Below are 23,036 nucleotides of genomic sequence, written 5' to 3'. Positions count from 1 at the left end.
CTTTAAAGTTTATTGTGAGCAAACATCTCTGATTAAATGTAAACAGCATCCCACTGGAGGTCAGAGACTTGCTGCTACAGCATATCCCAAGGTAATACCACTTTAAGCTCCACATAAACTCGTAGGCAGTTTCTAACCTAAAACCTGACCGTAGGTGGTACAGTTTTTTACGATATGTTATAATAGTGCAATAAATCTGTTAGCTTAAAATCGAATCTCCGTGGCCTTTTAGAGAAATCATCATTAAATGCAGGGTCTTGTTAATGATGCCATCGAAGTGAAATTGTTTAATCTGCTAAGGGGGTGAAAGGTCACCAAATGAATTTTTTATAATACATCAACTTGACACGCAATAGGGAAAACTGTAATAGATAAAAGCAAAGGAAAAGGGCACTGTCTTCTTCTGATAGGTCAATAGCAGCCAAGAGAGTCACTCATCCACTTTCCTTTCACGATGGGGCTCCTTTTGCATTTAATATGGACACCCAATTAATACCTCAGCACCACAGACAACCTCATTTTAGGTGACTTATAGCAATTTCTCCCCCTTCCCTGAAATGAAAGTGATCACAATACATCATAGCATTGTGCGAATTAACGTTAATTGATTCAAGTTACCAAGCAATGATGGGCCACTTATATAACCTAGGCGTTATTGGGTGCTAGAAGGGATGGAGGGAAGATTAGATTCCAGTGTCCGTTGCTGTGACGACGGGAATCACCTGACGCCTTGTTAGACAGTTGTAAGGTTCTATTGCTGGCCCCAGTGGGGTCGTCAGTAAACCGGAGTGATGTCCAAACATCATTATCCGCTGCTCCGATATTAAAGCAAAGGGATTAGCAACTTATTGCAAGCAACCTGGATTTGTCATTGTGCTGTCGTTATCCAATTTCCAACCGCTAATGTGACTGTAGCCTGCAGGCAGAAGGACCTACAGCCAAACTTTAAAAAATGGGGGAGGAAAGTTCCCTCCAATCCTCCCAGTTTAACCACTATTTCACAGCTTCCAATAGCCAGCCAGGTATGTGGAAGAATTTTTTTTTTCCTTCAGTGCTTAAGTGCTAGCAAAAGAGAAAGACCAAGAAAATACAGAAATGTCTGAGTTCAGAGATCACTACTATTCACTCCAGCTCTTGCTTTTTAATCTGCCCGATCTGCAATGCTTCCCCTACAGAGGAGGGGATTGTTTCTATCTGCATAGCAAACTGAGCAAACAAATAAATAAATCATCTGATGCAGGCTAGCTCTGGGCAGTGAGGTGAGGGTGGGGCGTTTGGAGATACTTCCTCACTTCCTCTTCAGCCTTGGCCTCCTCAAAGTTACTAAGTCAGGTTCCTATAAAAGAGCTCCATGTTTTGATTAAATTTTTTAGGGTATGCCATGAGGGAACTTAAATTTCAGAGGAGTTTGCAAGATTCTGTACCCTGGAAGAAGAAAGCAAATTCTCCACTCAGTTCAGTTTAACAAACAAATGTTAACCCTTCCACCATGTACAAATATTGTTTTAGGCACTATGAGATAGGCAAAGATAAATACAACACCATAACCTCGGTCCCTCAGGAATGTTCTTCCACAGAGTCCGTAAGGCAAGAATGACTTTCCTGGCTATCTTTCAGAGCTGACACACACCATTTTATTTATATTTCATAGTCCTAATGCTCCCTGTTAAACCTAGCCAAATGCCCTTAGCTGCCATCAACTCCTAAGAGAGAAAAAAATGTCTTATGATCTCATGGTTTCTTTCTGGCACCATAGCATAGTGATTCCAAACTTCGCACATTACAAGCATCCAATACATGTTACTATAGGAACACTATGACCAATCAGTACCCACCATGCACTTCCTCTGTTCTTAGGTCATTAAAATGCCTCTAGAAAGCCGCCACCTATCTTGGACTGGCCAACTTCAAGTTCTGATACACTCTTGAACTGGTGCACTTACTGCTGTGCTCTAATACTTGTTATTAAACTCTTATGGTTCTTTGGAAATTTTCATTTCAAACTGAGATTTGAGGAACCACAGGCATAGGTTGCACTGTGCCATGAGGATATAAAGACACAAAATAAACATGGCACAGCCTCCAACAAGGTCAGCTCAGAGGTCAAAACCTAAGTATTTTAGTCAGAAAATTGTTCAAAATAATATTTTATAATAAATCTAGCATGAATATCTTATCTGGGATAATGTAAATTCTGAATACATTTTTTAAGATCATACACAAATATTCAAAATTTCCTGTCTGTGATGGAGTCCCCTAGCAGTCATAGTCTAACCAGGAAAAGAGAAATCACTCAAGATCTTTCTGATGGAAGAGATTTGTTACAGGATATTGGTTACACAGGAGTATTAGAATAGCAGAGAAGTCAAACTGGTTACATTTCACTATTTGCAACATGTATTTAACGATCACTTATAGTGCATGACACTGCTTAGGTACTCTTGGGAGTATAATAGTAAATTGAAGCCTTGACCAACGAATGAATATTATAAAGATAAAAATATACTAATTTTATGAAAAACTAGATTAATGGTTAAGCAGGTTCATATTGAATTAATGATTTCCTTGTAATAGATATAGAATAATGAGATTTAATACACCATATTCTTATTAGACAGTTGTGTAAATGTTTGTTTTCCCTATCTATTAATTTTTAAATCTCTAGATTTTCATATGAGCCATACAATTTTTTGGACATAATAACTGTTCAATTAATGTTTGGGAAATAAAAAACATTCAAATGTAAGTTTTTATGAGTCTTTATTATATTTAGCTACAACTTCACCACCCGTACACATAAATCTTAAATTGATTGTAAGGTAGTACGGTTCCGGTTCAATTTCGGAATTAGAAAATTGAATTTTCTAATACATGTGCATGTGGGTGGAAAACTACTGGATGCAGATAAGTCAACAGCAATAATGGATTAGAATTTTCCTCCTGTTTATAAGGAAGAGAGAAGGGAAAATGTAAACTGTAGAAGTAGAATCAAAGATTTAGTGGTCTGGGGCCATTTAGTATAAGAACAAGGGTCCCTAAGGGCATCACTGCAGTAACAGAGCTGTGAAATAAATGATAGTTTTAATGATGACATGAATCATCAATAAAAATGTGAAAGGTCTACATTATTTTCCATTTAATAAGGCTGGATAATATCTATTTCTTTTTAGTTTAAGAGATGAAGTCTTTTTTAAAATGTAGTGATAAAATAAACAATTTTTAATTAAATGGAAAGTTTACTTATGCAGAGCATCTCATTTTCCCGCAAAGCCACATATATAAAATACCATTATGATAATTTTGCCATCCACCTAACTCAACAAAGCAGTGAATTTGTATTGTAGTGAAAAAAACAAATGGTGCAAAAACACTCTTTAATGGCAAAGTTGTGGTTTTGCCAGGAGGGAGGAAAGAGACAGGCTAGCAGTACGGGAATCCCTTCCCGGATGAATATTCTGCCAGTCTTGAGAAGAGCATCCTTCAGTGTTGACAGAAAGACCCTGTCCTTGCATACTCCAAATAGCTGTTTCCTAGAATGCAGGTGCCCAAGGGGCAGGGAGAGATTGCACAAGAGAAGATGTTAAATGAGCCTGAATGTCACCAAATGACTCATGTCACCAATTGTCTCTCCTACTTTTCTTCTCTATTCCAAGTCAGCTTGATAAGGTGTGTCTTATACACAGTGAGGAAACTTAAAAAGCTACTAATGTGAAGGGTGCAAAACACACAGGTGTATACCGCCACAGAGCCATGCTCACATTCCCTATAACTGTTTTTAGGGTCCAAGGTTCATGGCAACGTCAGAAACAAAGAGTTTTATGTGAGATAGCGTATTAGTTTTCTATGGCTGTGAAACAAAACTCCACACACTCAGTGGCTTAAAATATCACAAATCTATGATCTTCAGGTTGTGGGTCAAGAGTTTAGACAGGCTTGGCTGGGAGTTCACTGCTTAAGTGGAGGCTCTCAGGAGAATCCACTTCCAAACTCATTCCATTTGTTGGTGGAATTCATTTCCTTGTGGCTGTGGAATGGAGGTTCCTGTTTCCCTGTGGGCTGTCAGCCAAGGTCCACTCTGTACTTACAAAGTGCATCTGATTTTTTTCTCATGTGGTGCCTTTCATCCTAAAAGCAGTGACACTTCAATTCCTTCTCACACTTGGAATCTCTCTGCCTTCCTCTTCTGCCACAGCAGGATAAAGCTCTCCTCTTTTAAGGGCTGTTGTGTGTAATTGTGCCACCTTGATAGTCCTGGGTATCCTCTCCAACTTAAGGTCTACTGTGCCACATAACACAGTGTCTTCATAAAAATTCTATCTGATCCTATTCATAGGTTCCCAGGATTAGGGCAGCACACTTTTGGGTGGTCATTTTAGAAATTCTCAACCACAAATAGCTTTAGCATTTCAATAGCTAAACTTCCATGAAAGATACAGATATATTTATGCTTACCAAATGACAAAGAATATTATTTAGAGGTGGGTTGTTTTTATGAAGCAGGAGAAAGAGAGGGAGAAGAAGAAAAGACAGGAGGGAAAGAAATTCAAAAGAGCAAAAATCAAATTTCTACTGCCAGGATTCCAGATAAAAGGCAGAATATAAAATAAGACCCTCGTGGGGAACCCCAAGTTTAAAAAGCAGAGGTTGAACATATGTTTATCTCTGTTCCCTCTACTCCACCGAAATTACTTAAAAGGAGAAAAATGAATAAAAATGGTGTAAATCAACATGGATAAAGAAGGCAGGAGAGGAGAGAGCAACCAACAACAGAGGTTAACAAAGCTTTGGAAGACGGAAGACAGGTTCATGGAACAGACTTAGCCATGCAGAAGACACTTAAATCTAGATGCCTCTAGAGGAGGATAAAGACTGGGAGAGGCCAATGTGTTGTATATTATTTGGTTAAAACAATAGCACTCCAGTTCTCCCCACAAAGCAGAAAGTTGGTAGCTTTTTGAAAGCAGGTAGTACTCCCCTTGATAAGTAAATGTCTGATATGGCCTCAATTTGCTGAAATGCATGTAACGCCATTAAATTAACAAGAGTGAACCTTTAAAGAACATTGTAGATGTTTCCACAGAAAGGCCTATGTCCTCAGACTAATTTCTGCTGTCTAAAGGTCAATTCATTAGCTTGTCAATGGCTCTCCAGTGAGTTCAATGGAAGTCTGAGTTGACACTGATCGAAGTTGAAAGAAACAGGGCTGGCCCTGGGATCTGCCCCAGGCTTCAGGGTTGTTTACCATACTGTACAATTCTTAGGACCATGGGAAAACTTGCTGGTTCTCATTAAGTCCCTTAGGACATGGCATTTCTCATTCTGCAGAGAGTTATTCAGATATACTTAAGAAGCAGCCTTTCGTTAGCTTCAGAAGATTTTTTTTTTTGCATATCTAGGAAACCTCTCTTAAAATACTAAAGAAACTGAGAGAGATGGGGACTATAACACATCCCAACAGAAAACTGATGCTACATGTCACCAATTGTCTGTCTGAGTTTTCTTCTCTATTCCAAGTCAGCTTGATAAGGTGTTCCTTATACAGAGTGAGGAAACTTAAAAAGCTACTAATGTGAAACTGTTGATACATGTTCAGCAGTTTCTTATCAAGTCAGAAATACATGAGTTAAAAATGAAAACATGATGGCTATGACAGATGGTGGGCAATAAAGGTGCTCTTTTCTCTGAAGCTCACGATAGGATGATATCCCACACACATATGTGTGCATACCTACACTTGTGCTGGGTCCACTCTCTTTCCTGGGTTTCCTCTGCTTTATCTCCATTGCTTCTACTCTTTGACTTTGCTCTCCTTCTAGTTAAAAGCTAAATATTCACTGAGTCTTTTTTGTTGTTGTTGTTGTTTTGGGTTTTTTTTTTAATTTATTTTTTTTCTTATTAGTCATCCATTTTATACACTTCAGTGTATACATGTCAATCCCAATCGAGTCTTTTTTTATATAATATAAAAATCAGTCATTTTAGAAGGATGACCTATTAAGAAAGCTCAGTACTGTAAAATCTAAATAAAATTGAGCAATGAACTGGCTCTATTTCTCTCTAGTCACCCATACATAGAATATGCTCATGAGAACTCGGTGGAATCTAAATGAAACTGGACTAAAGGAAAGAAAATATATTTAAATGTAAGCTAAGATACATTAGCACCATCTTTTCTCAGATTCCTGATTTTTATATTATCATGCATAATATCATAATTACATTAATAACATGGTGAAGGTTTAGTGGTTAGTAAAAATATCTAAGATATAATAGATTCTGAGCGCTCATGCAACTAGGAGTATTTTTAAATTCTAAACTAACAATCCTCAAAGCCCTTCACATCAACCAGAATCCAGAAAAAAAATTGCTTGAGGTTTCTTTCCATATCTTCCGTACATACTAGTGTCCTGTAAGGAAGAGGAACACCAAAGACAGGTAAAGTATGCTACATAAACATTAGCAAAGCTTTCATTTGGATATGTTTCTCTACGTATAAAAAGGCAATCAATGTATTAGTTGAATATTCCTTAAAATGTGAAGGTGTGTCTTTTTGTTTTGCTTTTTACTTTATAGTGAATACCACATCCACTGGAGATGGTTGTATAGAAGTAATTAATACCCATTAAATATTAGTTGCTTATTTATTAGCACTATGACAAATACAGTGAAAGAGCAGCAAGAGAATAATCTAAAACAATATGAGCATTCTAAACTTTCACTGAGTAACATAGCTCAGAATCTAAATAATTTTTATCTATTTCAGGGACCCAACATCAACTATATCAACTCAAAACGTGCATAGGTTTGAGCTTATTTTTCCAGTGGTGATGACAAGCTTGCAGGGAATATCCATGTTTGAATCTCCTGAGTCCTCTATAACCCAGCAGCACGCATGTGTGAAACGGTTAGTTTATACACGTTTTCTAAGCATTATGGCAATTTCATATTGTCTCTCAGTTTGGAGTATCATTTCTGGTTCTTTCGTATCTGCTAAAAATTAGAGCTTGGGACTCTAACAGTCTTGACCTTGTGACAGATGTCTTAGATGAACTTGGGCTGGACAATTCATTTCTTGGGTAATACAATGTACAAAAAAATTGAGAGTCATTTATACTTGCCTCCTCCTATTGTGTACTTCATGTACTAAGCTCGGGGAAATATTCAGCTAAATTTACTTCTGAAGTGTGTAGTAAACATTGATCTGGTAAAGAACTTCAAAATACAAGCTTGTAGAGTCAGAAGAGCATAGCACAAAGGGTATTACGGATCCTACACAGGTCTGTGCCATAAACATAGTTGGCAGCAATCATGTTCTGCCTCATGCAATTTGACATCCTTTCAGGGCTTTATAATCCTAGGTTAAATAAAGCCCAATCAGGGTCACAGCTTTAGCTTAGTGAACTCCTGGGCATCCCTCCAAAACGTTCCTAAATATAAGTCTCTTCCCCAGTCCCTACAGGCAGTATTATTAACAACACCCTGAGTACTCAAGTCTTAGCTCATAGCTCTATGGAATTGTGATAGATAGTGTTTTTGTCCCATAAGGCAAAGATCATATCTGTTTCACCTTAGCAAACCCAGAATCTAGCCCACTGCTTAAATATGCGTTACATGATAAATGAATGAACAAGCACATTGAAAACAAGTTGCCTTAGAAAAATCTCTTCCTCCATGTTTTTCATTTTAAAGTACCAAAATAAAACATCTGCATCTACCCAGGAAATAGAATAGCCATGAAGACTACAGATTTAATAAAGAATTTTTAAATTGAGAATTTAAGTCTATAAGTGGCTTTTGACATTTTTATTCTTATCTTAAAAAGCAGACAGGTTATGTGACTCAGTGTAAGTAGGCTGACATTTGCAATACGCTTCCAAGAAATCAGCTCTCATTTAGAAGTTATTATAATTAGTACTTACCCATAGCCAATGACTCCCTTTGACTGAGTCACCAGTAAGGCCCCAATAGTCATATTCAGAACATTCTCTAGTACTCCAGTCTGCTGAGCAGTGATAACCTGGTGAGCCAAAGTCTGTAATTTGTTACTTGATAAGGATGGAATTACTCCAGTGTTCCTTACTGCTGGCAGATCACCAATTTCAACGACCATCACTTTTGAGATAGTTTCCATAGTGGTGGGCGGTAGGACTCTATATGAGCTCATTTCCATCATGAGAAGTCTACGCTGACCAACTCTATCATGACTGGCACAAGTCACAGTTGGGCAATTGCGCTTTCTCTTTGCTCTACGGTCAGCCATGGCCTTTAAGGTTGCTTCATTACCAGGCATCTCATGAATAAATCTGATTTGGTCTTGGCTAACCTGCAAGAAGTCAGTTAGTCTTTCAAGGGTCATCATTTCCCAGCCTTTTTCTAGAACTGAAAACATCACAGTGAGGGCCAAATGAATGGAAACACCTGAGCGAATTTCAATGGGCTCCTCTCCTTGTAGGACAACATACAAGAGGTTATCCATGATGCTGAAATAGTTGGCGCCAATAGACCCATTCAACAGTGAGGAAGTTGACTGAACCTGAGTAGGTGTAATGAATCTTTCCCCTAAGAAAACATTCGGGCTCTGGAGTTCATGGTAGAATACAGCCAAGAGGAGCTTGGAGGTACTTTTGTTCCCCAATAGAAAAAAACGCAAAACTTGAGGAGTCTGATCCACAAAGCAGACCTTGGTGATTTCCTTGGTGGGTAAAATGGAATAGAAAGCAGATACAGACCCTGAAGTGGAGCAGGGAGTATTGGCATTTACGCTACTGAAGGTGTCAACAAAACCACTAGTCACAGATACAACTGGATATAACTTTTGCATTGCCCAAGTGGCATCAGCACTGTCAAGAATTAAGATCACTTGGTCAGTCTGTTTGCAGATGTAGCCTTGCATCAGCGATCGGTATGTGCATTTCTGCTCTTCTCTAAATGTGCCTATAAAATAAAGGAAAATAAACAAGTGACGTAAGAACCACAATCTCTCAAAGATGATTTACAATCCATCACTCTCACCATCATCAGTAACCTCAGGAAACATTTATTGAATATTCAAGTGTGAGAATGCAAAAAATTCTTGGGCAAAATATGGAAAGATACAGCTCTTTAATATAATTTAAATTTATATGTTACATAATATGCTATTTAAAGTTAATAATGGGCATAATAGCTAAGTGGTAAAAGAGCTGAATAAACAAAGTAATTAAGAAAAAGGAATAATCACTAAGGTCTACATAATGGAAAAAGGATAGGCGAGAAGAGGGTAATGATATTTGAGTCAATGGGAAAGAGGTAGATTGAGGGGGCGGGAACAGAGATTTTATGGAGGTATATTAAAATTGAAAAGGTATATTGTGACCAGATTGTGAAATAGTTTGGATGTCAGACTATATAATTTCCTCATACTTTTTCTCTAAACGTGAAGAATAAAGAAATACAACAGGAGGAGAAGAGGAAAGTAGTAATTTGGGGAGTGTTGACATTAAATAGAGCCCAAGTTGAGGATGACTGCAGCTAATGAAAACATTTAAAGAAACAGCATTATTCACTATTCCCACTATTCCTAATCTTCCTGTCTATGAACCTAGAGTACTTCCTGTTCTGAATTCAAAGGTATATGTTACCTTCCAACCAAAAAAAGTTCCTTTGACTTTAAATTAATAGTCACAAAATTGTCTTGTATTGTTTTCTACATATTTTAATTTTCCTTAGTGCATGTTCATCTAAGTAGCCTAAGGACTGGAACCAAAAAAAAATCAAATTATTACTATGTAGGATGTACTACATTTGAGCATGATCTAGCCTCCTTCTGCATCCTTCCTTCCATGTAATACGATAAGAAATCTGTGCCAAGCAAAAGTACAGTGAGGTATCACCTCACACCGGTCAGAATGGCCATCATTAAAAAGTCCACAAACAATAAATGCTGAAGAAGGTGTGGAGAAAAGGGAACCCTCCTACGTTGTTGGTGGGAATGTAAATTAGTGCAGCCAGTATGAAAACAGTATGGAGGCTCCTTAAAAAACTAAAAATAGAGCTACCATATGATGCAGCAATCCCACTCCTGGCCATATACCCAGAGAAAACTGTAATTTGAAAAGATACATACACCCAATGTTCATAGCAGCACTATTCACAATAGCCAAGACACTGAAGCAACCTAAATGTCCATCGACAGATGAATGGATAAACATGTGGTATATATATACACAATGGAATACTACTTAGCCATAAAAAAGAATGAAATAATGCCATTTGCAGCAACATGGATGGACCTAGAGATTATCATACTAAGTGAAGTAAGTCAGAGAAATTCAAATATCATATGATATCACTTATATGTGGAATCTAGAATATGATACAAATAAATTTATTTACAAAACAGAAGCAGACTCAACAGACATAGAAAACAAACTTATGGTGACCAAAGGGGAAGAGGGGAGGGAGAAGGATAAATTAGGAGTTTGGGATTCACAGATACAAACTACTATATATAAAATAGATTAAAAAAACAAGGTCCTACTGTATAGCACAGGGAACTATATTCAATATCTGGTAATAACCTATAATGAAAAAAATATATATATGTATAACTCAATCACTTTGCTATACATCAGAAACTAACACAACATTATAAATCAACCATACTTCAATTTAAAAGAAGAGTGTCATAGGGCACTGAGGAAAGCTGAAAGAAGAAAAAAAAATCTGTGCCAAAGCTGCCTATGGTGTCAATAAACTTAATTACCAAAATGCTACTTCAGGAGTAGGACACCTGAACCTCAAAAATAACAGCAACAAAAGGGTCAAAATTATAAGGAAAACTGTAAAATATTTCAAATGGAATGATAATGAGATTTTAGCATATCAAAACTGTGGGATGTGGCAAAAACACTGCTTTGAAGGAAACTTATGTTAAATGCTTATATTACAAAAGAAGAATTGTCTAAAAGTGATGCCTTAGGTACTCCCTTACAAATTCAGAAGAAGAGCAAAGTAAACCAAGAGTAAGTAGAAAAAAGGAAATGATAAACGTAACAGCAAACGTCAATGAAACAGACAACAAACAAACAAACAAGAAAAAACAGAGAAAGTGAACAAAGCTAAAATTTCGTTCTTGGAAAATGTCAACCAATTGATTAACCCCTCGCTAGACTGATCAAGATATAAAGGAAGAAGACACATCACCAATTTCAGGGATGAAAGAAGGATTATGACTTCAGATCCTACAGGCAAAGATTAAGAGACTCTTACAAACAAACTTTATGCCAACAAGTTCAACAACTTCGATGAAATAGGCAGATTCCTTGAAAACTGACACAAAACAGAAAATTCTAATTGCTCTGTCTCTTAAATCACTTGAATTCATTAAATTAAATATGAAATTGTTAATCTAAGTAGAGATTTAATTATAAAATATTTTTTAAATGGTCACCTATACACAGTGTGTTTTTTCCCGGTGGTAATATGGAAATGTTAATGTGAAATCAAGAATTATCTTCCAAAGCATGGAACCAGTGTGAAGGGAATTAATTAATTGCACGATCTTAACAGCCATGGACATTTTGCTTTGAGACCCTGATACATCACTCGCTACTACAGGTGTATCATTTTCAAAGGAGACAGTAAGGTAGCCTTTCCTCGTGGATTATCCTCAAATCACACTAGTTCCTCTTTTCTAAACCTACTGCTCACTCTCCTTTTTACACATTTTTTTCAGCCATGCTGATGCCATTGATGAATCGTTCACATTCCATCCGGTTTTATAGATCTCTGACTTTATTCTTCTTGCTTCTCATTCTGGAGTTATAAGGTCTTTCATAGTGACCTCTGTAGATTGCTAAATTCTTGGAACTGTACCTAAATAAAATACTTATTCTCTTAGTTGATATGATTCTCAATCATTCTCTGCTACTAACTAACTATATGTACTTTGATAAATTACATAAACACTAGGAACCAATGTCCTTAAGGTGTTATTTCTCAAGGCCTAAGGCTATATCTCATATTTAAATTACCATAGGGTTCAACATCCTACCTCAAACACAGTAGAAATTCCTTAATATGTATTAGTTGATTGACATGTAATGTCCTTTTCAAAACCCCTATTCTTCAAATAATTTTTATCTATTATTTCCAGGTGTCTAGTTATAAGATTATTATTCTATAGCTTGAATACAATTTAAACCAACTCATCACAAGAACAGAGTATACTACAGAAGGGCATTGTGAGAATTGCCCCTTGAATTAATGTTAATATTTGATAGTGTTCTGTGAGAGATCCAACTATTTCACATGAAACCATAAGACTGAAATTATGGCTGATTATATTTATATGAATCTTCTGCTCTTGAATCACATAATTGATTTGTCCACACACAAAAACATTCTGTTATGACAAAGCATTTTTTTCTTGGCTGATTCATTCATTCATTAAACAAGTGGAGGAAGGGAGTGAAAGGTTGGATAAGCCTATGAATGAATCAGGAGAACAATGTGTCTTCTGCAGACAGTAAATAGAATGTGCTGGTGGATTTGCTGTAATGACTGAGGCAGCAGGGATACTAAGGAAAACACACCGTATCCTTATATTCTGTAACAGTGGCATGGAAACTATCAGAGGGGTCCTCCTGATAAGACAAAACTTTCACACAGTTTTGTTAATGGGAGACTCTGACTTATTGCTTCAACAGGTCTTAGATGGCCAGAGGGTGGTCACCCCATGTTGTTGCAAATAATATATAATGGTTGCTTGGGAGAGCTTCAGATAGAGAAATATCTGACAGGAAGTCCATAGACTCATGGGAATGGTACCTGGAAGGGGTATGGGATAAAAGAGGGATTAGAATGCCAAGAGGAAGACTTGACCTCACTACAAAGATACCCTCAAGCTATAAGGCTGGTAATCCTTCCTTCCTTCCCTTTTTCTTTCCTCCCTCCCTCTCTTCCTTCCTCCTTCCCTAACTTCCTTTACCTAAAACTTTCTAATAGCAAGTTTAATTATCCATAGTTTATAGATAGAAAAATTGACTCACAGCAATTATGATTCACACAATTACTTAGTAACAGCCATGAGGAAGAGGAGGAAGAGAAAAACATATTTTTTAACTTCTACCTGTGCTTTTGGCAAAATAAAATGGAATCCAAATAACTTCATTTGGGGATTGTATTTAGATGTGGGGTCAGCTGTGATGATTAACCCTGTGGGAAGGGTGCTGTATAGTCAGGAGTTCTCTTAACACAGTCTATTGACAGGAACTCACGGAAAGGTTTTTGGTTATTTGTCAAGTCACATATTTGGCAAGAGTCCATTTGCTTCTTTTCTATTACCATTTGGCCTTTTTAATATTTTAGCATACTTTCCCTGAAGTATAACCGTATAGCCACCAATTTAACACAGGCAATAGACTAAAGATTATCAGCAAGTCACATTATGTAGTTTTGTAGCCAAATGAGGAATCCTGGTGTTCATAAATAAGAAACTTTACTTTTATTTCTCCAAAACTTACCAATGACTAAAAGACGGTGGTTTATTGGTATCTTACCATCAATTTTCCTATTTCACCTTCAGAGTTAATCAATTCCAGTATTTTAATTTTGATGTGAGGCAAAATCAAGCACAGGAAAGCAATGCCCTGGGATTCCAAAGCTGCTACATGGGTGCAGTTCTTCATTGTGGGAGAGAATTGACATTAACTCCTTAGGAGAGGGCTACGCACACCCAAACACATGTCACGTCCCCTCTCCCAGACACAGCTGGCAGCACCCACATGGACAGTCTGGCTTCCCTTCTAAATAGCGATCCAACTCTTCCTTCCCTGGGTTTCTCTTCCTCCTGCCTCTCTCCATTGGAGAAGGATGTAGTTTTCAGTAATGATTCTCTTTCTCACTTTTTTTTTGTCTTTTCTTTTCTGATTTCTCCAAATGGCCTTATCTGCCAGTCACAATTTTTGTGGTCTGCAATTCTGATCACTTTTAAATGAAACCCATGCTGGCTTTGGTAATCATAATGTCATTTACAATTTACCACTAAACACGTTTATTCAGTTAGTAGCACACTGGAGAAAGAGAACTCCATATGAACTCACCGTGAAAGGCCTAATCTGATTATTTCCTCATGAAAATCCAGGCAGGGGTGCTTGTTAAGAGGGGCTGAGAGAAGAAGGGTGAAAAAAAAAAAAAACCCACCAAGGTCTGGCCACAGCTGACTTTCATAATCAATGTGAATAGATAAAGTGACCCAGCCTGTCAGGGGCAGCCACCCAGTCGCCCCAGGGCATTCCTCTCCAGAAGGCAAGAGTGGACAGGACTTAATAAATGCTGAGTGACCGGTGAGTATTGGCTTGGCCTATGCTCTTTCATTCAAGATGGACAAGACCAGTGATAAAGTCCAGAAGCTCCTCTCTAAGTGGGGGAAATTAGATGAAGCAGGTTGTATGTGTGTGTGCATGTGTGCATACGTGCACTTGTTTCTGTGTGTACTTTAACATCCTAAAATATCCTAGACATACAGTATGCTCTGTCCGCCTTTCCCTAGATTGGAAACCATGGACCTAGAAACCAGAAAGGAGGAGCGTTAGGTACTCCTGGTAAAGGAGGAAGCAGAGGAAAAGGTGGGTGGGTATGTATGTGAATGTGTGTGAGTGTGTGTGCACTCAGGTTGCTTCCAGGGTTCTAACAATTATTAACTTTGTGTCAATATTTGTCCTTCCTGTCTTGAAATGAGGATTTTCCACTTCATTTCACATTTGAAAAGAAAATATGCCAAAGAGGTCGTCTTTGCTAGGAAAAAAAATTAAAAGAAAAGGAAAAAGAAAAAATTTCTATCCCTTATTTAGAAAAATGGATCAGAAGGAAAGAAAGAAGTATTTTAAAAATAAATGTTTTGACTCAAAGGCACATGGATTCCTTCCATCTTCCCCATTTCAACAAAAGAGAAAAATGTATATGTTTGAAAATAGCAGATAGCAGATTTTGACAAAAGTATAGCAGATTTTGACAAAAACAAAATATATAATCATCCTCTTATTTTCAAGAAATGAAAAGAAATCATTTATAATTCTTTTCTGTCAAACAACATTTACACCTCATTGTTTCTAATTTAACAAATATAAATGGCCACAGATCAAATAAAGTGAAGACAAGCTGAATTTATTCCCATTTATATAGGTTGTCATAGACCTTCAGGCTATGAGGAATGAAACTCCAAAATCTGTGTTCCTAAATGTACAAATGGAGTAACTGAAATCTTGCAAAGAAATATTAAAGAAAATATGTATTTAGTCATATTAGCAATAATAGAGAAAAACTATCTACCTTTTGGAATGGGGAATTCAAGCTAAAAACTATTTTTTAAAACCTCAAAACTAATGGGCATGTGTTATATTTGTAAAGTGAAGGTAAATTGAGGGTGATGTTCTTGTGCATAACAGATTCCACACAGATGACAAAAAACACAACCTTGCTAATTTGGAGTCTAGAATTATTGGTCTTAAAATATATCGAGTGACCATAATATGGTAGTTCTCGTCCTTGTAGAAGAGATAAGGTATATATGTTTGCACATATACCCATACACTCAGATAGTATTATAAGAAAATGTAATTTGAGAGACTTAAATTTCAATGAATTGGAAAATTTAATGTATTCCAAGTTCGGGTCATGGAGCTTCAAAATAAAGGCATTTCCAGGTTGGTTTTCACAAATTGCTAGGCAGTGGCACTCAGGGGCTGAGTCTCCTTGCATCATTCTCAGTGAGGAAGACACTGTAACAGCTGGTGGTTGGCGTGGCGAAGTGACTCCCCACGTTCAGGAGTCAAGAGAGGACAGAAATAAGCCATAATTGAAAAGAGTATAAAAAAGGAATGTACATACGTGTATAACTTTGCTGTACAGCAGAAATTAGCACAACATTGTAAATCAACTATACTTCAATTTAAAAAAATTAAAATTAATAAAAAGAGAGATGTCTGAGCATGAAGACAGCTCTAAATGACAAGATACTGCAGAGGTGCGAAAGGCTCTTAATGACGAATGCACATCTAGAGGGGTAATGGGCTAACAGACTTCAGGAGCTACAGATTCTAGGATCTGTGCCCATTTTTGAGCAATCTCACCAAAGTTCTTGAACTTGAGTCTATTTTCCGTGGGAATACGTATTCAAACTAATGTGAGAAAAATGGAAAACCACATAAGACCAACCATTATATGAAGCAAGGATGCCTGTAAGGCCTTCTGTGAAAGGTCCTTCTGTCCTTACTAAGTTCTCTTGGTGAATATTTTGAAATATTTGTTCCTTTTATAAAAAGTGTTACTTTGATCAGGAGATGAAACTACTTTGAATACGGTGGTAATGAAGATGGGGGAGAAGGTCAGATATGTATCAAATAGACCTTTCTTCTGAATCAACCATCTTTCCTTTTTCCTTTTTCAAACTAAAAAAGAAATCTTAATTTTGGTGATGAAAGTCCATTCAAATTAATTCTAGAGGACTACTTTATATGATTTCACTATGTTGAAATGTCATTGTCTATATTTTGCTTGAAATAAGTGTCATAGAAAATAGTTTTGCAGTTTTGTTATTTTATTTTTGGCTGTGTTGGGTCTTCACTGCTGCACGCAGTCTTTCTCTAGTTGTGGCGAGCAGGGGCTTCTCTTGTTGCGGAGCACGGGCTCTAGGCACGCGAGCTTCAGTAGTTGTGGCACTCGGGCTCTAGAGCACAGGCTCAGTAGTTGTGGCGCACGGGCCTAGCTGCTCTGTGGCATGTGGGATCTTCCTGGACCAGAGATCGAACCCATGTCCCCTGCACTGGCAGGCAGACTCCTATCCACTGAGCCACCAGGGAAGCCCAATTTTTGTTATTTTGTTGTATCATGATTTCACCTGCAAACATCTACGGGTATGGTCTCAATTATGATTTTTATTCAGTGAATACTGCTCTGAAAACAGCCAATGTAAATCCAAGTTCAGGAAGCCCAGTTTTGGGGGCAAGAGATCAGGTTTTCCTGTTAGAGAAACCTGCATTGCGTCCTGGCTCTGCCACCTTCCAGCTGCAAAACCACAGGCAGGTTACATAAGTATCCTCTCTCTGACTCAGGTAACTCATCTGTAAAAGTGGTTGAGAGCAGTTCCCAATCCACAGGCTGATGAACAGCATTAAATGTGATGATGCACGTGCAGAGTCAGGAACAAACACTTGCTAATATATACAAGCTGTTACATTCGCCATAATTTAAAAAGGAGTATTTTTTTAAATACTTTTTGCACTCTCCTCTTGCTTTTTTTGGCACTATCCTTATCTCCAACTAATGACATTTGCCTCGTAGGAGTCTAAAACAGCATCTATAAGTGTTGCAAGCATTCACAATAAAGGATTTTGAAAGAGACAAGTTACAGGTGAAGAAAACACTAAAATGTGGGCATAAAATTCTGTGATTTTAGAACATACAGGTCAGAAAGAAATACATGTATACACACATACATAGGTATGTGGGCACACACGTGTCTCTAAGCAGGACACCTATTTTTTTCCACTAATCAAAAAATAAATTAAAACCTGCAAAATTCAAGGTGATTTCCCTTTCATCTAATCTTTACTTTTCCCTTAAATACTCATATAAGTAGAGGACTACTTTATATGGTTTCATATACTCTCCACCCCATTCCACCTTTTCTCGCCACCCTCCTATTTCATTTTTACTAGCAAACTTTGCCTGCCAGCTTTGAACAAAGTGACGTCCATGGGCTATATTAAAGGAAGGGACAGCCAACAGCCTTCTTTACAAATACAATTCGGGCACACTCTCTCCCCAGAATGATAAACTTATCCCCACTCCAGTCCTCGGCGTGAAGCTACAGCAGTAATTCTGTCGGATGCCAAAACTGAAATGGATGTAGCCATGCCATGCCCAGCTCTGAGCTGTGGCTGTAATGAGATTTGAATGGGAAACCCCGGACACAATAAATCCACACCATATGTGACCGTTTCCTGTGTCAGTTCCTTTCTCATAACCAGTGGAGACTTTTTTTCCCCCTCTCATGACCCCACACCACGACTCTGAAATCTTTCATGGCTGCTTATGGGCCGCAGGCTCTTTCCAGCAGTTGTATAAATAAATGAATTTGACAGCAAACATCATAACAGTTAGCAGTAATGTGTGTTCGCCACAAGTGCCTATACTGCTCAGTGGAGAAATGGCAGAGGAAACAGCTTGTTTTGTCACCTAAACAAAAGTAGTTTCATTTGACAAGTGGTGAAAGAATTAGTCAAATAAACTTGAAATCCACTGGGACTATTTTTGCCAACTCCTCCTGCCGGTGAAATGTTCCCAGCTTCTCAATGCCCATGACTCATGAGAGATAAATTCCCGCCCTTTATTCTGCGATAAAGATCTGGGCTGGGAATACCAAACCTTTGGCTGATATTTTGTATTAATCTGCTTTGCAAGGCAAGACTGTCATGTATGGGAACTCAAGTACAGCAGGGGGTTTTCAAGGAGGCTTGTGGCAGACAAACCAAGGACACTTCAGGTGGGAGGGAGAAGAGTGACAATAATGACCCAGCTCATTGATGACCTGTTGACAGCAAACTGAAGCCTCTGAGTGCTTCCTTTTCTTTCACATTCCTTCATTCCAGAAAGAGAAATGTCTACACCAGACAGTTGCTGAAAGAAAGGGGGTTAGCATTTTCCCTGTATCTCCACAGTCCCAGGAAAATGCAGTTGCCTCTATTCAGTGAATCTGTGGTCAATTTAGATAAACACCAAAACAGCACAGATTTTCCTACATGACATGGGTTGATTGTTTTTAAGTCCTTAAATTTTGCTGCTTCTTCACTGGCATCTCAATTCTAATCCAATTGTCCCAGCTGTGAAAGATGTCAGAGCACAGTGGTTATTCCTACAGTTGCTGGTTATTTATGGATTCTGGTGCAAACTGCGGTGGTTCAAATCTTAGTTCTGCTACTTACTCTCTGTGTAATATTAGGCAAGTAACAACTTCACTGTGCCCTCAGTTTCCTCCTTTGCAAAGTGGGAAGAAAAATGGAATGGTAACAAGCTCATAAGGCAGCTGTGACGATTAAATGTATTTTAAAAGGTTCAGAACAATGCCTGGGACATAATCAGTGGTATTATCATCATTATTATTATTCCAAACAAAGAAACTTAGACAATAGTCTCTTTAGAAACACTAGAGCTTTTCTCTGTAATAGCTTGATATTGGCAGTTAATCTGAGAAATGAAATTTGAAAACATAGCACCTTCAAGTAAATTACAATTAATTTCAAGGTATAGTACAACAGTACTTTAAATAAAAATATCATCTGGACCTTGAAAGTACTTTTTTTACATGTAGGTTATTCTCACTCTTTTTAAGTGGTCCTCTTTATCATGGTCAAGTAACCTTTGCCTTTAGAATCTTCTCATATTAAACTGAAATATCACTGATTAGGAGGATGAAGGTTAAGGGCTATCACCAACTAAGGGATCCTAGTTCAGGTATATGTTTTGTTCTCTGTTTTTTACCTTTTTGAAATGTAATTATTAAAATGGCTTACTGAAGTGTTTTGCTGTCTGATAATATGCAAAAAATGCCCTAAAATTCTAGAAGGTATGGATTATAATCAATATGAGCAGATATTTCCATGTATAGAGAGCCTGCTACCTGTATAATAGATTCCTAGTGTCTCTGTTTTAACTGACAGATCCACTTGAATATACATTTCTCTATATCTAGTCAAACTCCTCCTATGGAGAAAAGTCAGATATATTAATGAGTTGAAGTGTGTAAAAATAAAGGCACTCATTAAGTTTTGCTCTTAGAGCAGTTAAGTACCAATAAAACTTAAAAGAGGTGAGTCAACGGAAGGCACAGAACCATTTGACTTTATAAAACAACGGTGAACCAGGAGGGGGCGAGGTGGGGTTGGTTTGATTTGGGGAGGGAGGTAGGTTTTGCTAGAAAACCAGATACACAAAGTGACATCATCCTGTGGTACAATGGGTTTAAGTGAGACTCCATCTATAGTAAAATGAACCGAAAACCCCATCTGTCACTGCTCCCTGTGACCAGGCTGCACTGCGACATCAGGAAACTTCTCAAAAACTGGCCTGCGAGAAAATGACTTGTCCCCTAGGCAATTTCACTGTTGAGGAATGTCATCTGATACAATGCCTCTCTTGCTCCTTCCAAATCCCTTTCCAAGGTCTGCTTCCAGGGTGCATATCCTGACTCACTTTAGGATCCCCAAAGGTGAAGGTACATGGCCCCCAGGGCTGCGTAAACAGAGCTGGGCAGCGTCCTCTTTGACTACCCAGCCACTTCCACCTCCTGTTACGGAGCAAATGAACACTGCACCTTGTAGTCTGATTTTCTGAGTTAAGGAGAAAATTGAGGGGACAGAGAAACTTAAAAGACCTGTAGGTTTAATCAAGCATTGTGGAGCTGTGAAAATAACTGCTCAGCTATTCTTCTTCATTTTCCAGGTATGTGTGTGAACACATGTAAGGCCGGGCTTACCTCGGGAAGTGACAGGCTTGTACTTCCCCATCCTCTCGTGGTTGAGTAGAATCATTAGTTAGCCGTTAGTCATTGAGCAGAGGTACCAAGTGTCCCTTTCTATGCAACTTAAGTGAAACAGCTGGCAAACCACAGGCCATAGGCCAAATCCAGCCCACTGGCTATTGTTGTAAATAAAGTTTTATTGGAACACAGCCCATACTCATTTGTTTATGCACTGTCAACTACAGTAACCTCTGATTTTGCACTGCAGTAGCAGACTTGAGTCATTGTAACGGAAACTCTATGGCCTGTGAAGTTGAAAATATTTACTATCTGGCCCTTTATAGAATATATTTGCCAACTCCTGCTCTAAAGAGTTCCAAGTTTGTCACTAAGACAGTGACCAGCAAAGTACAAGATGAAGGTTGATTTCTCAGACTGGGTCCCTGCCAACCAGAGACAAATAAGAAGTGTAAGCAAGAAATAAACCTTGGTGGGTTTTTTTTGATGTACTGAGATTTGCAGAGTGTGTGCTATGGCATCCTAATCTAGGCTACCCTGATGGATACAGCATCTTTGCTCTTCTCATATGTATCCTTTTCTCTGAACATACATAATATATCCAGCTTTAGGAAAGCGAACAAAGAGCATAAAAGGACTTTTGTTGTTGTTGTTGTTCCTCAGGAGACAAGATGAGGACATGAAATGTTTGAATTCTCAGTTAACGTTTGGCCTAGAACTTTCTAAACATAAATATTCTTTACATAATTGATCCTGATATTTGCTTCCAATACCTGAGAATCAATCTTCTCTGTTAAAGCTCCTTGAAAAACTAGTCCCCTGGATCTCTGCAAATTTACTTTCTTTGCCATAAAATTTCCTCAATATACTGCACAGAGAAGGTTATTAACGTCAATGGGGGGAAAGATTTCCGTAAGCCCAGAACTGAAATGCTCGTGTCTTTCAGAATGAGTTCTTGCATTTGGGCTTTAGGAGTTTTAATATGGGTGAAAAAATGCATACAGATGGCCCAACTTGCTCATTTTGCTATATCTAGATCTTCTCCTTTGGAAGAATAAGAAAAGGTCCATTTGGGGGGCAGAAAACATGGTCCTTTTCAACTTCACAGAAGGACAAGTAGAGTAGACAGCCTGCTGCTCTTTGGAAGCAGGAAGTGATGGAGACACCTTGAGAGCATTGTGTTCCTGGTGTCAGACACTGAAAGGGGAGCCAAGGGGTATCTTGCCAAGAGAAGTGCTGTGATCAGATGGAGAGAGACACTGGTGTGAAATGTCGATTCCAAGTTATTTTCTTCCTATTCCTGGTAACCTTTGACAACAGACGGATCACTATGCACCTCAGTTTCCTTATCATGCATGCAAAACAATATACATGGATATTGACCTACAGTGAGATGGCATAAACGTTAACTGCGCTAATGTCTAGGAAACGTGGCAGGGGAAAACGGGTTGAGAGAGGAGGCAGCCACCCAAGCAATCTGCTCACTGAGGGCAATAAATAGGAGCCAGGAGGGAGAGTGGATGGGAAACATGATCAGGTTGACCAGACACTGTTCAGTCACTTGAACAAATAAGTTGTTAGGATTCTTACAAATAAGGCAACAGACCAGGGCCTTGCAGGTAAGCAACTTCCAAGTCATCTCTTAAATTCAATGTTTCCTTTTGAAAACGGGTGCAACACAATTCAGCAAGGTGAAAGTGTTTTAAGGACATTTTGGAATTCAACTTTGAGTAACAAAACATAGCTAGATTACTGAGACGCACAAGTGGCACCAAATAGTCAGACAGAAAAATAGTGCAAGTGAACTTATTTACAAAACAGAAACAGACTCACAGGCACAGAAAACAAACTCATGGTTACCAAAGGGTGGTGGGGGTGAAGGGAAGGGAGGGATAAATTAGGAGTTTGGGATTAACACATGCAAACTACTATATATACAATAGATAAACAACAAGGATTTACTGTATAGCACAGGGAACTATATTCAATACCTTATAATAACCTCTGATGGAAAAGAATCAGAAGAAAATAGAATATAGATATACACACATATATAGGTCTATAACCGAATCACCTTACCACACACCTGAAATTAACACAATATTGTAAATCAACTTTACTTCAATAAAAAAAAACAGAAATTTTCATCTCCCTTTAAATTCTACCCTTCCACTTGTTTACCCTATCTTGGAAAAAAAAAAAATTCAGACAGAATGGCTATTTATAGCAAAGGCTTTACACAAAATGGGAGACAAAGTAGTGGCTGGAGCTATGAAAACAGGTACTTCAAAAAAGATCTACAAATGCTAACAAACACTATATACAAGCTTAACATGAAAAGGATAACAGATTAAGCAAAACTTTAGTTATACAAAACCATATATAAGATTTTTTTAACATCTTTATTGGAGTATAATTGCTTTACAATGGTGTGTTAGTTTCTGCTGTATAACAAAGTGAATCAGCTATACATGTACATATATCCCCATATCTCCCTCCCACCCTCCCTATCCCAACC

At 38.0% G+C, this 23,036-nt stretch overlaps 1 protein-coding gene across 1 annotated transcript in view; it reads right to left on the bottom strand.

The window, feature by feature from the left end:
- Positions 1-23,036, bottom strand: part of PKHD1 (PKHD1 ciliary IPT domain containing fibrocystin/polyductin) — a 424,868-nt gene that overhangs the window by 32,650 nt on the left and 369,182 nt on the right. Inside the window, exon 60 of the mRNA XM_033864110.1 lies at positions 7,920-8,934. Within this exon, the coding sequence (XP_033720001.1) occupies positions 7,920-8,934 (1,015 nt within the window). The remainder of the gene's footprint in view (positions 1-7,919; positions 8,935-23,036) is intronic.

This window comes from Tursiops truncatus, chromosome 10 (assembly GCF_011762595.2).
Source record: "Tursiops truncatus isolate mTurTru1 chromosome 10, mTurTru1.mat.Y, whole genome shotgun sequence".
NCBI classification, from domain to species: domain Eukaryota; kingdom Metazoa; phylum Chordata; class Mammalia; order Artiodactyla; family Delphinidae; genus Tursiops; species Tursiops truncatus.
This window is presented reverse-complemented; position numbering and strand designations above follow the sequence as displayed.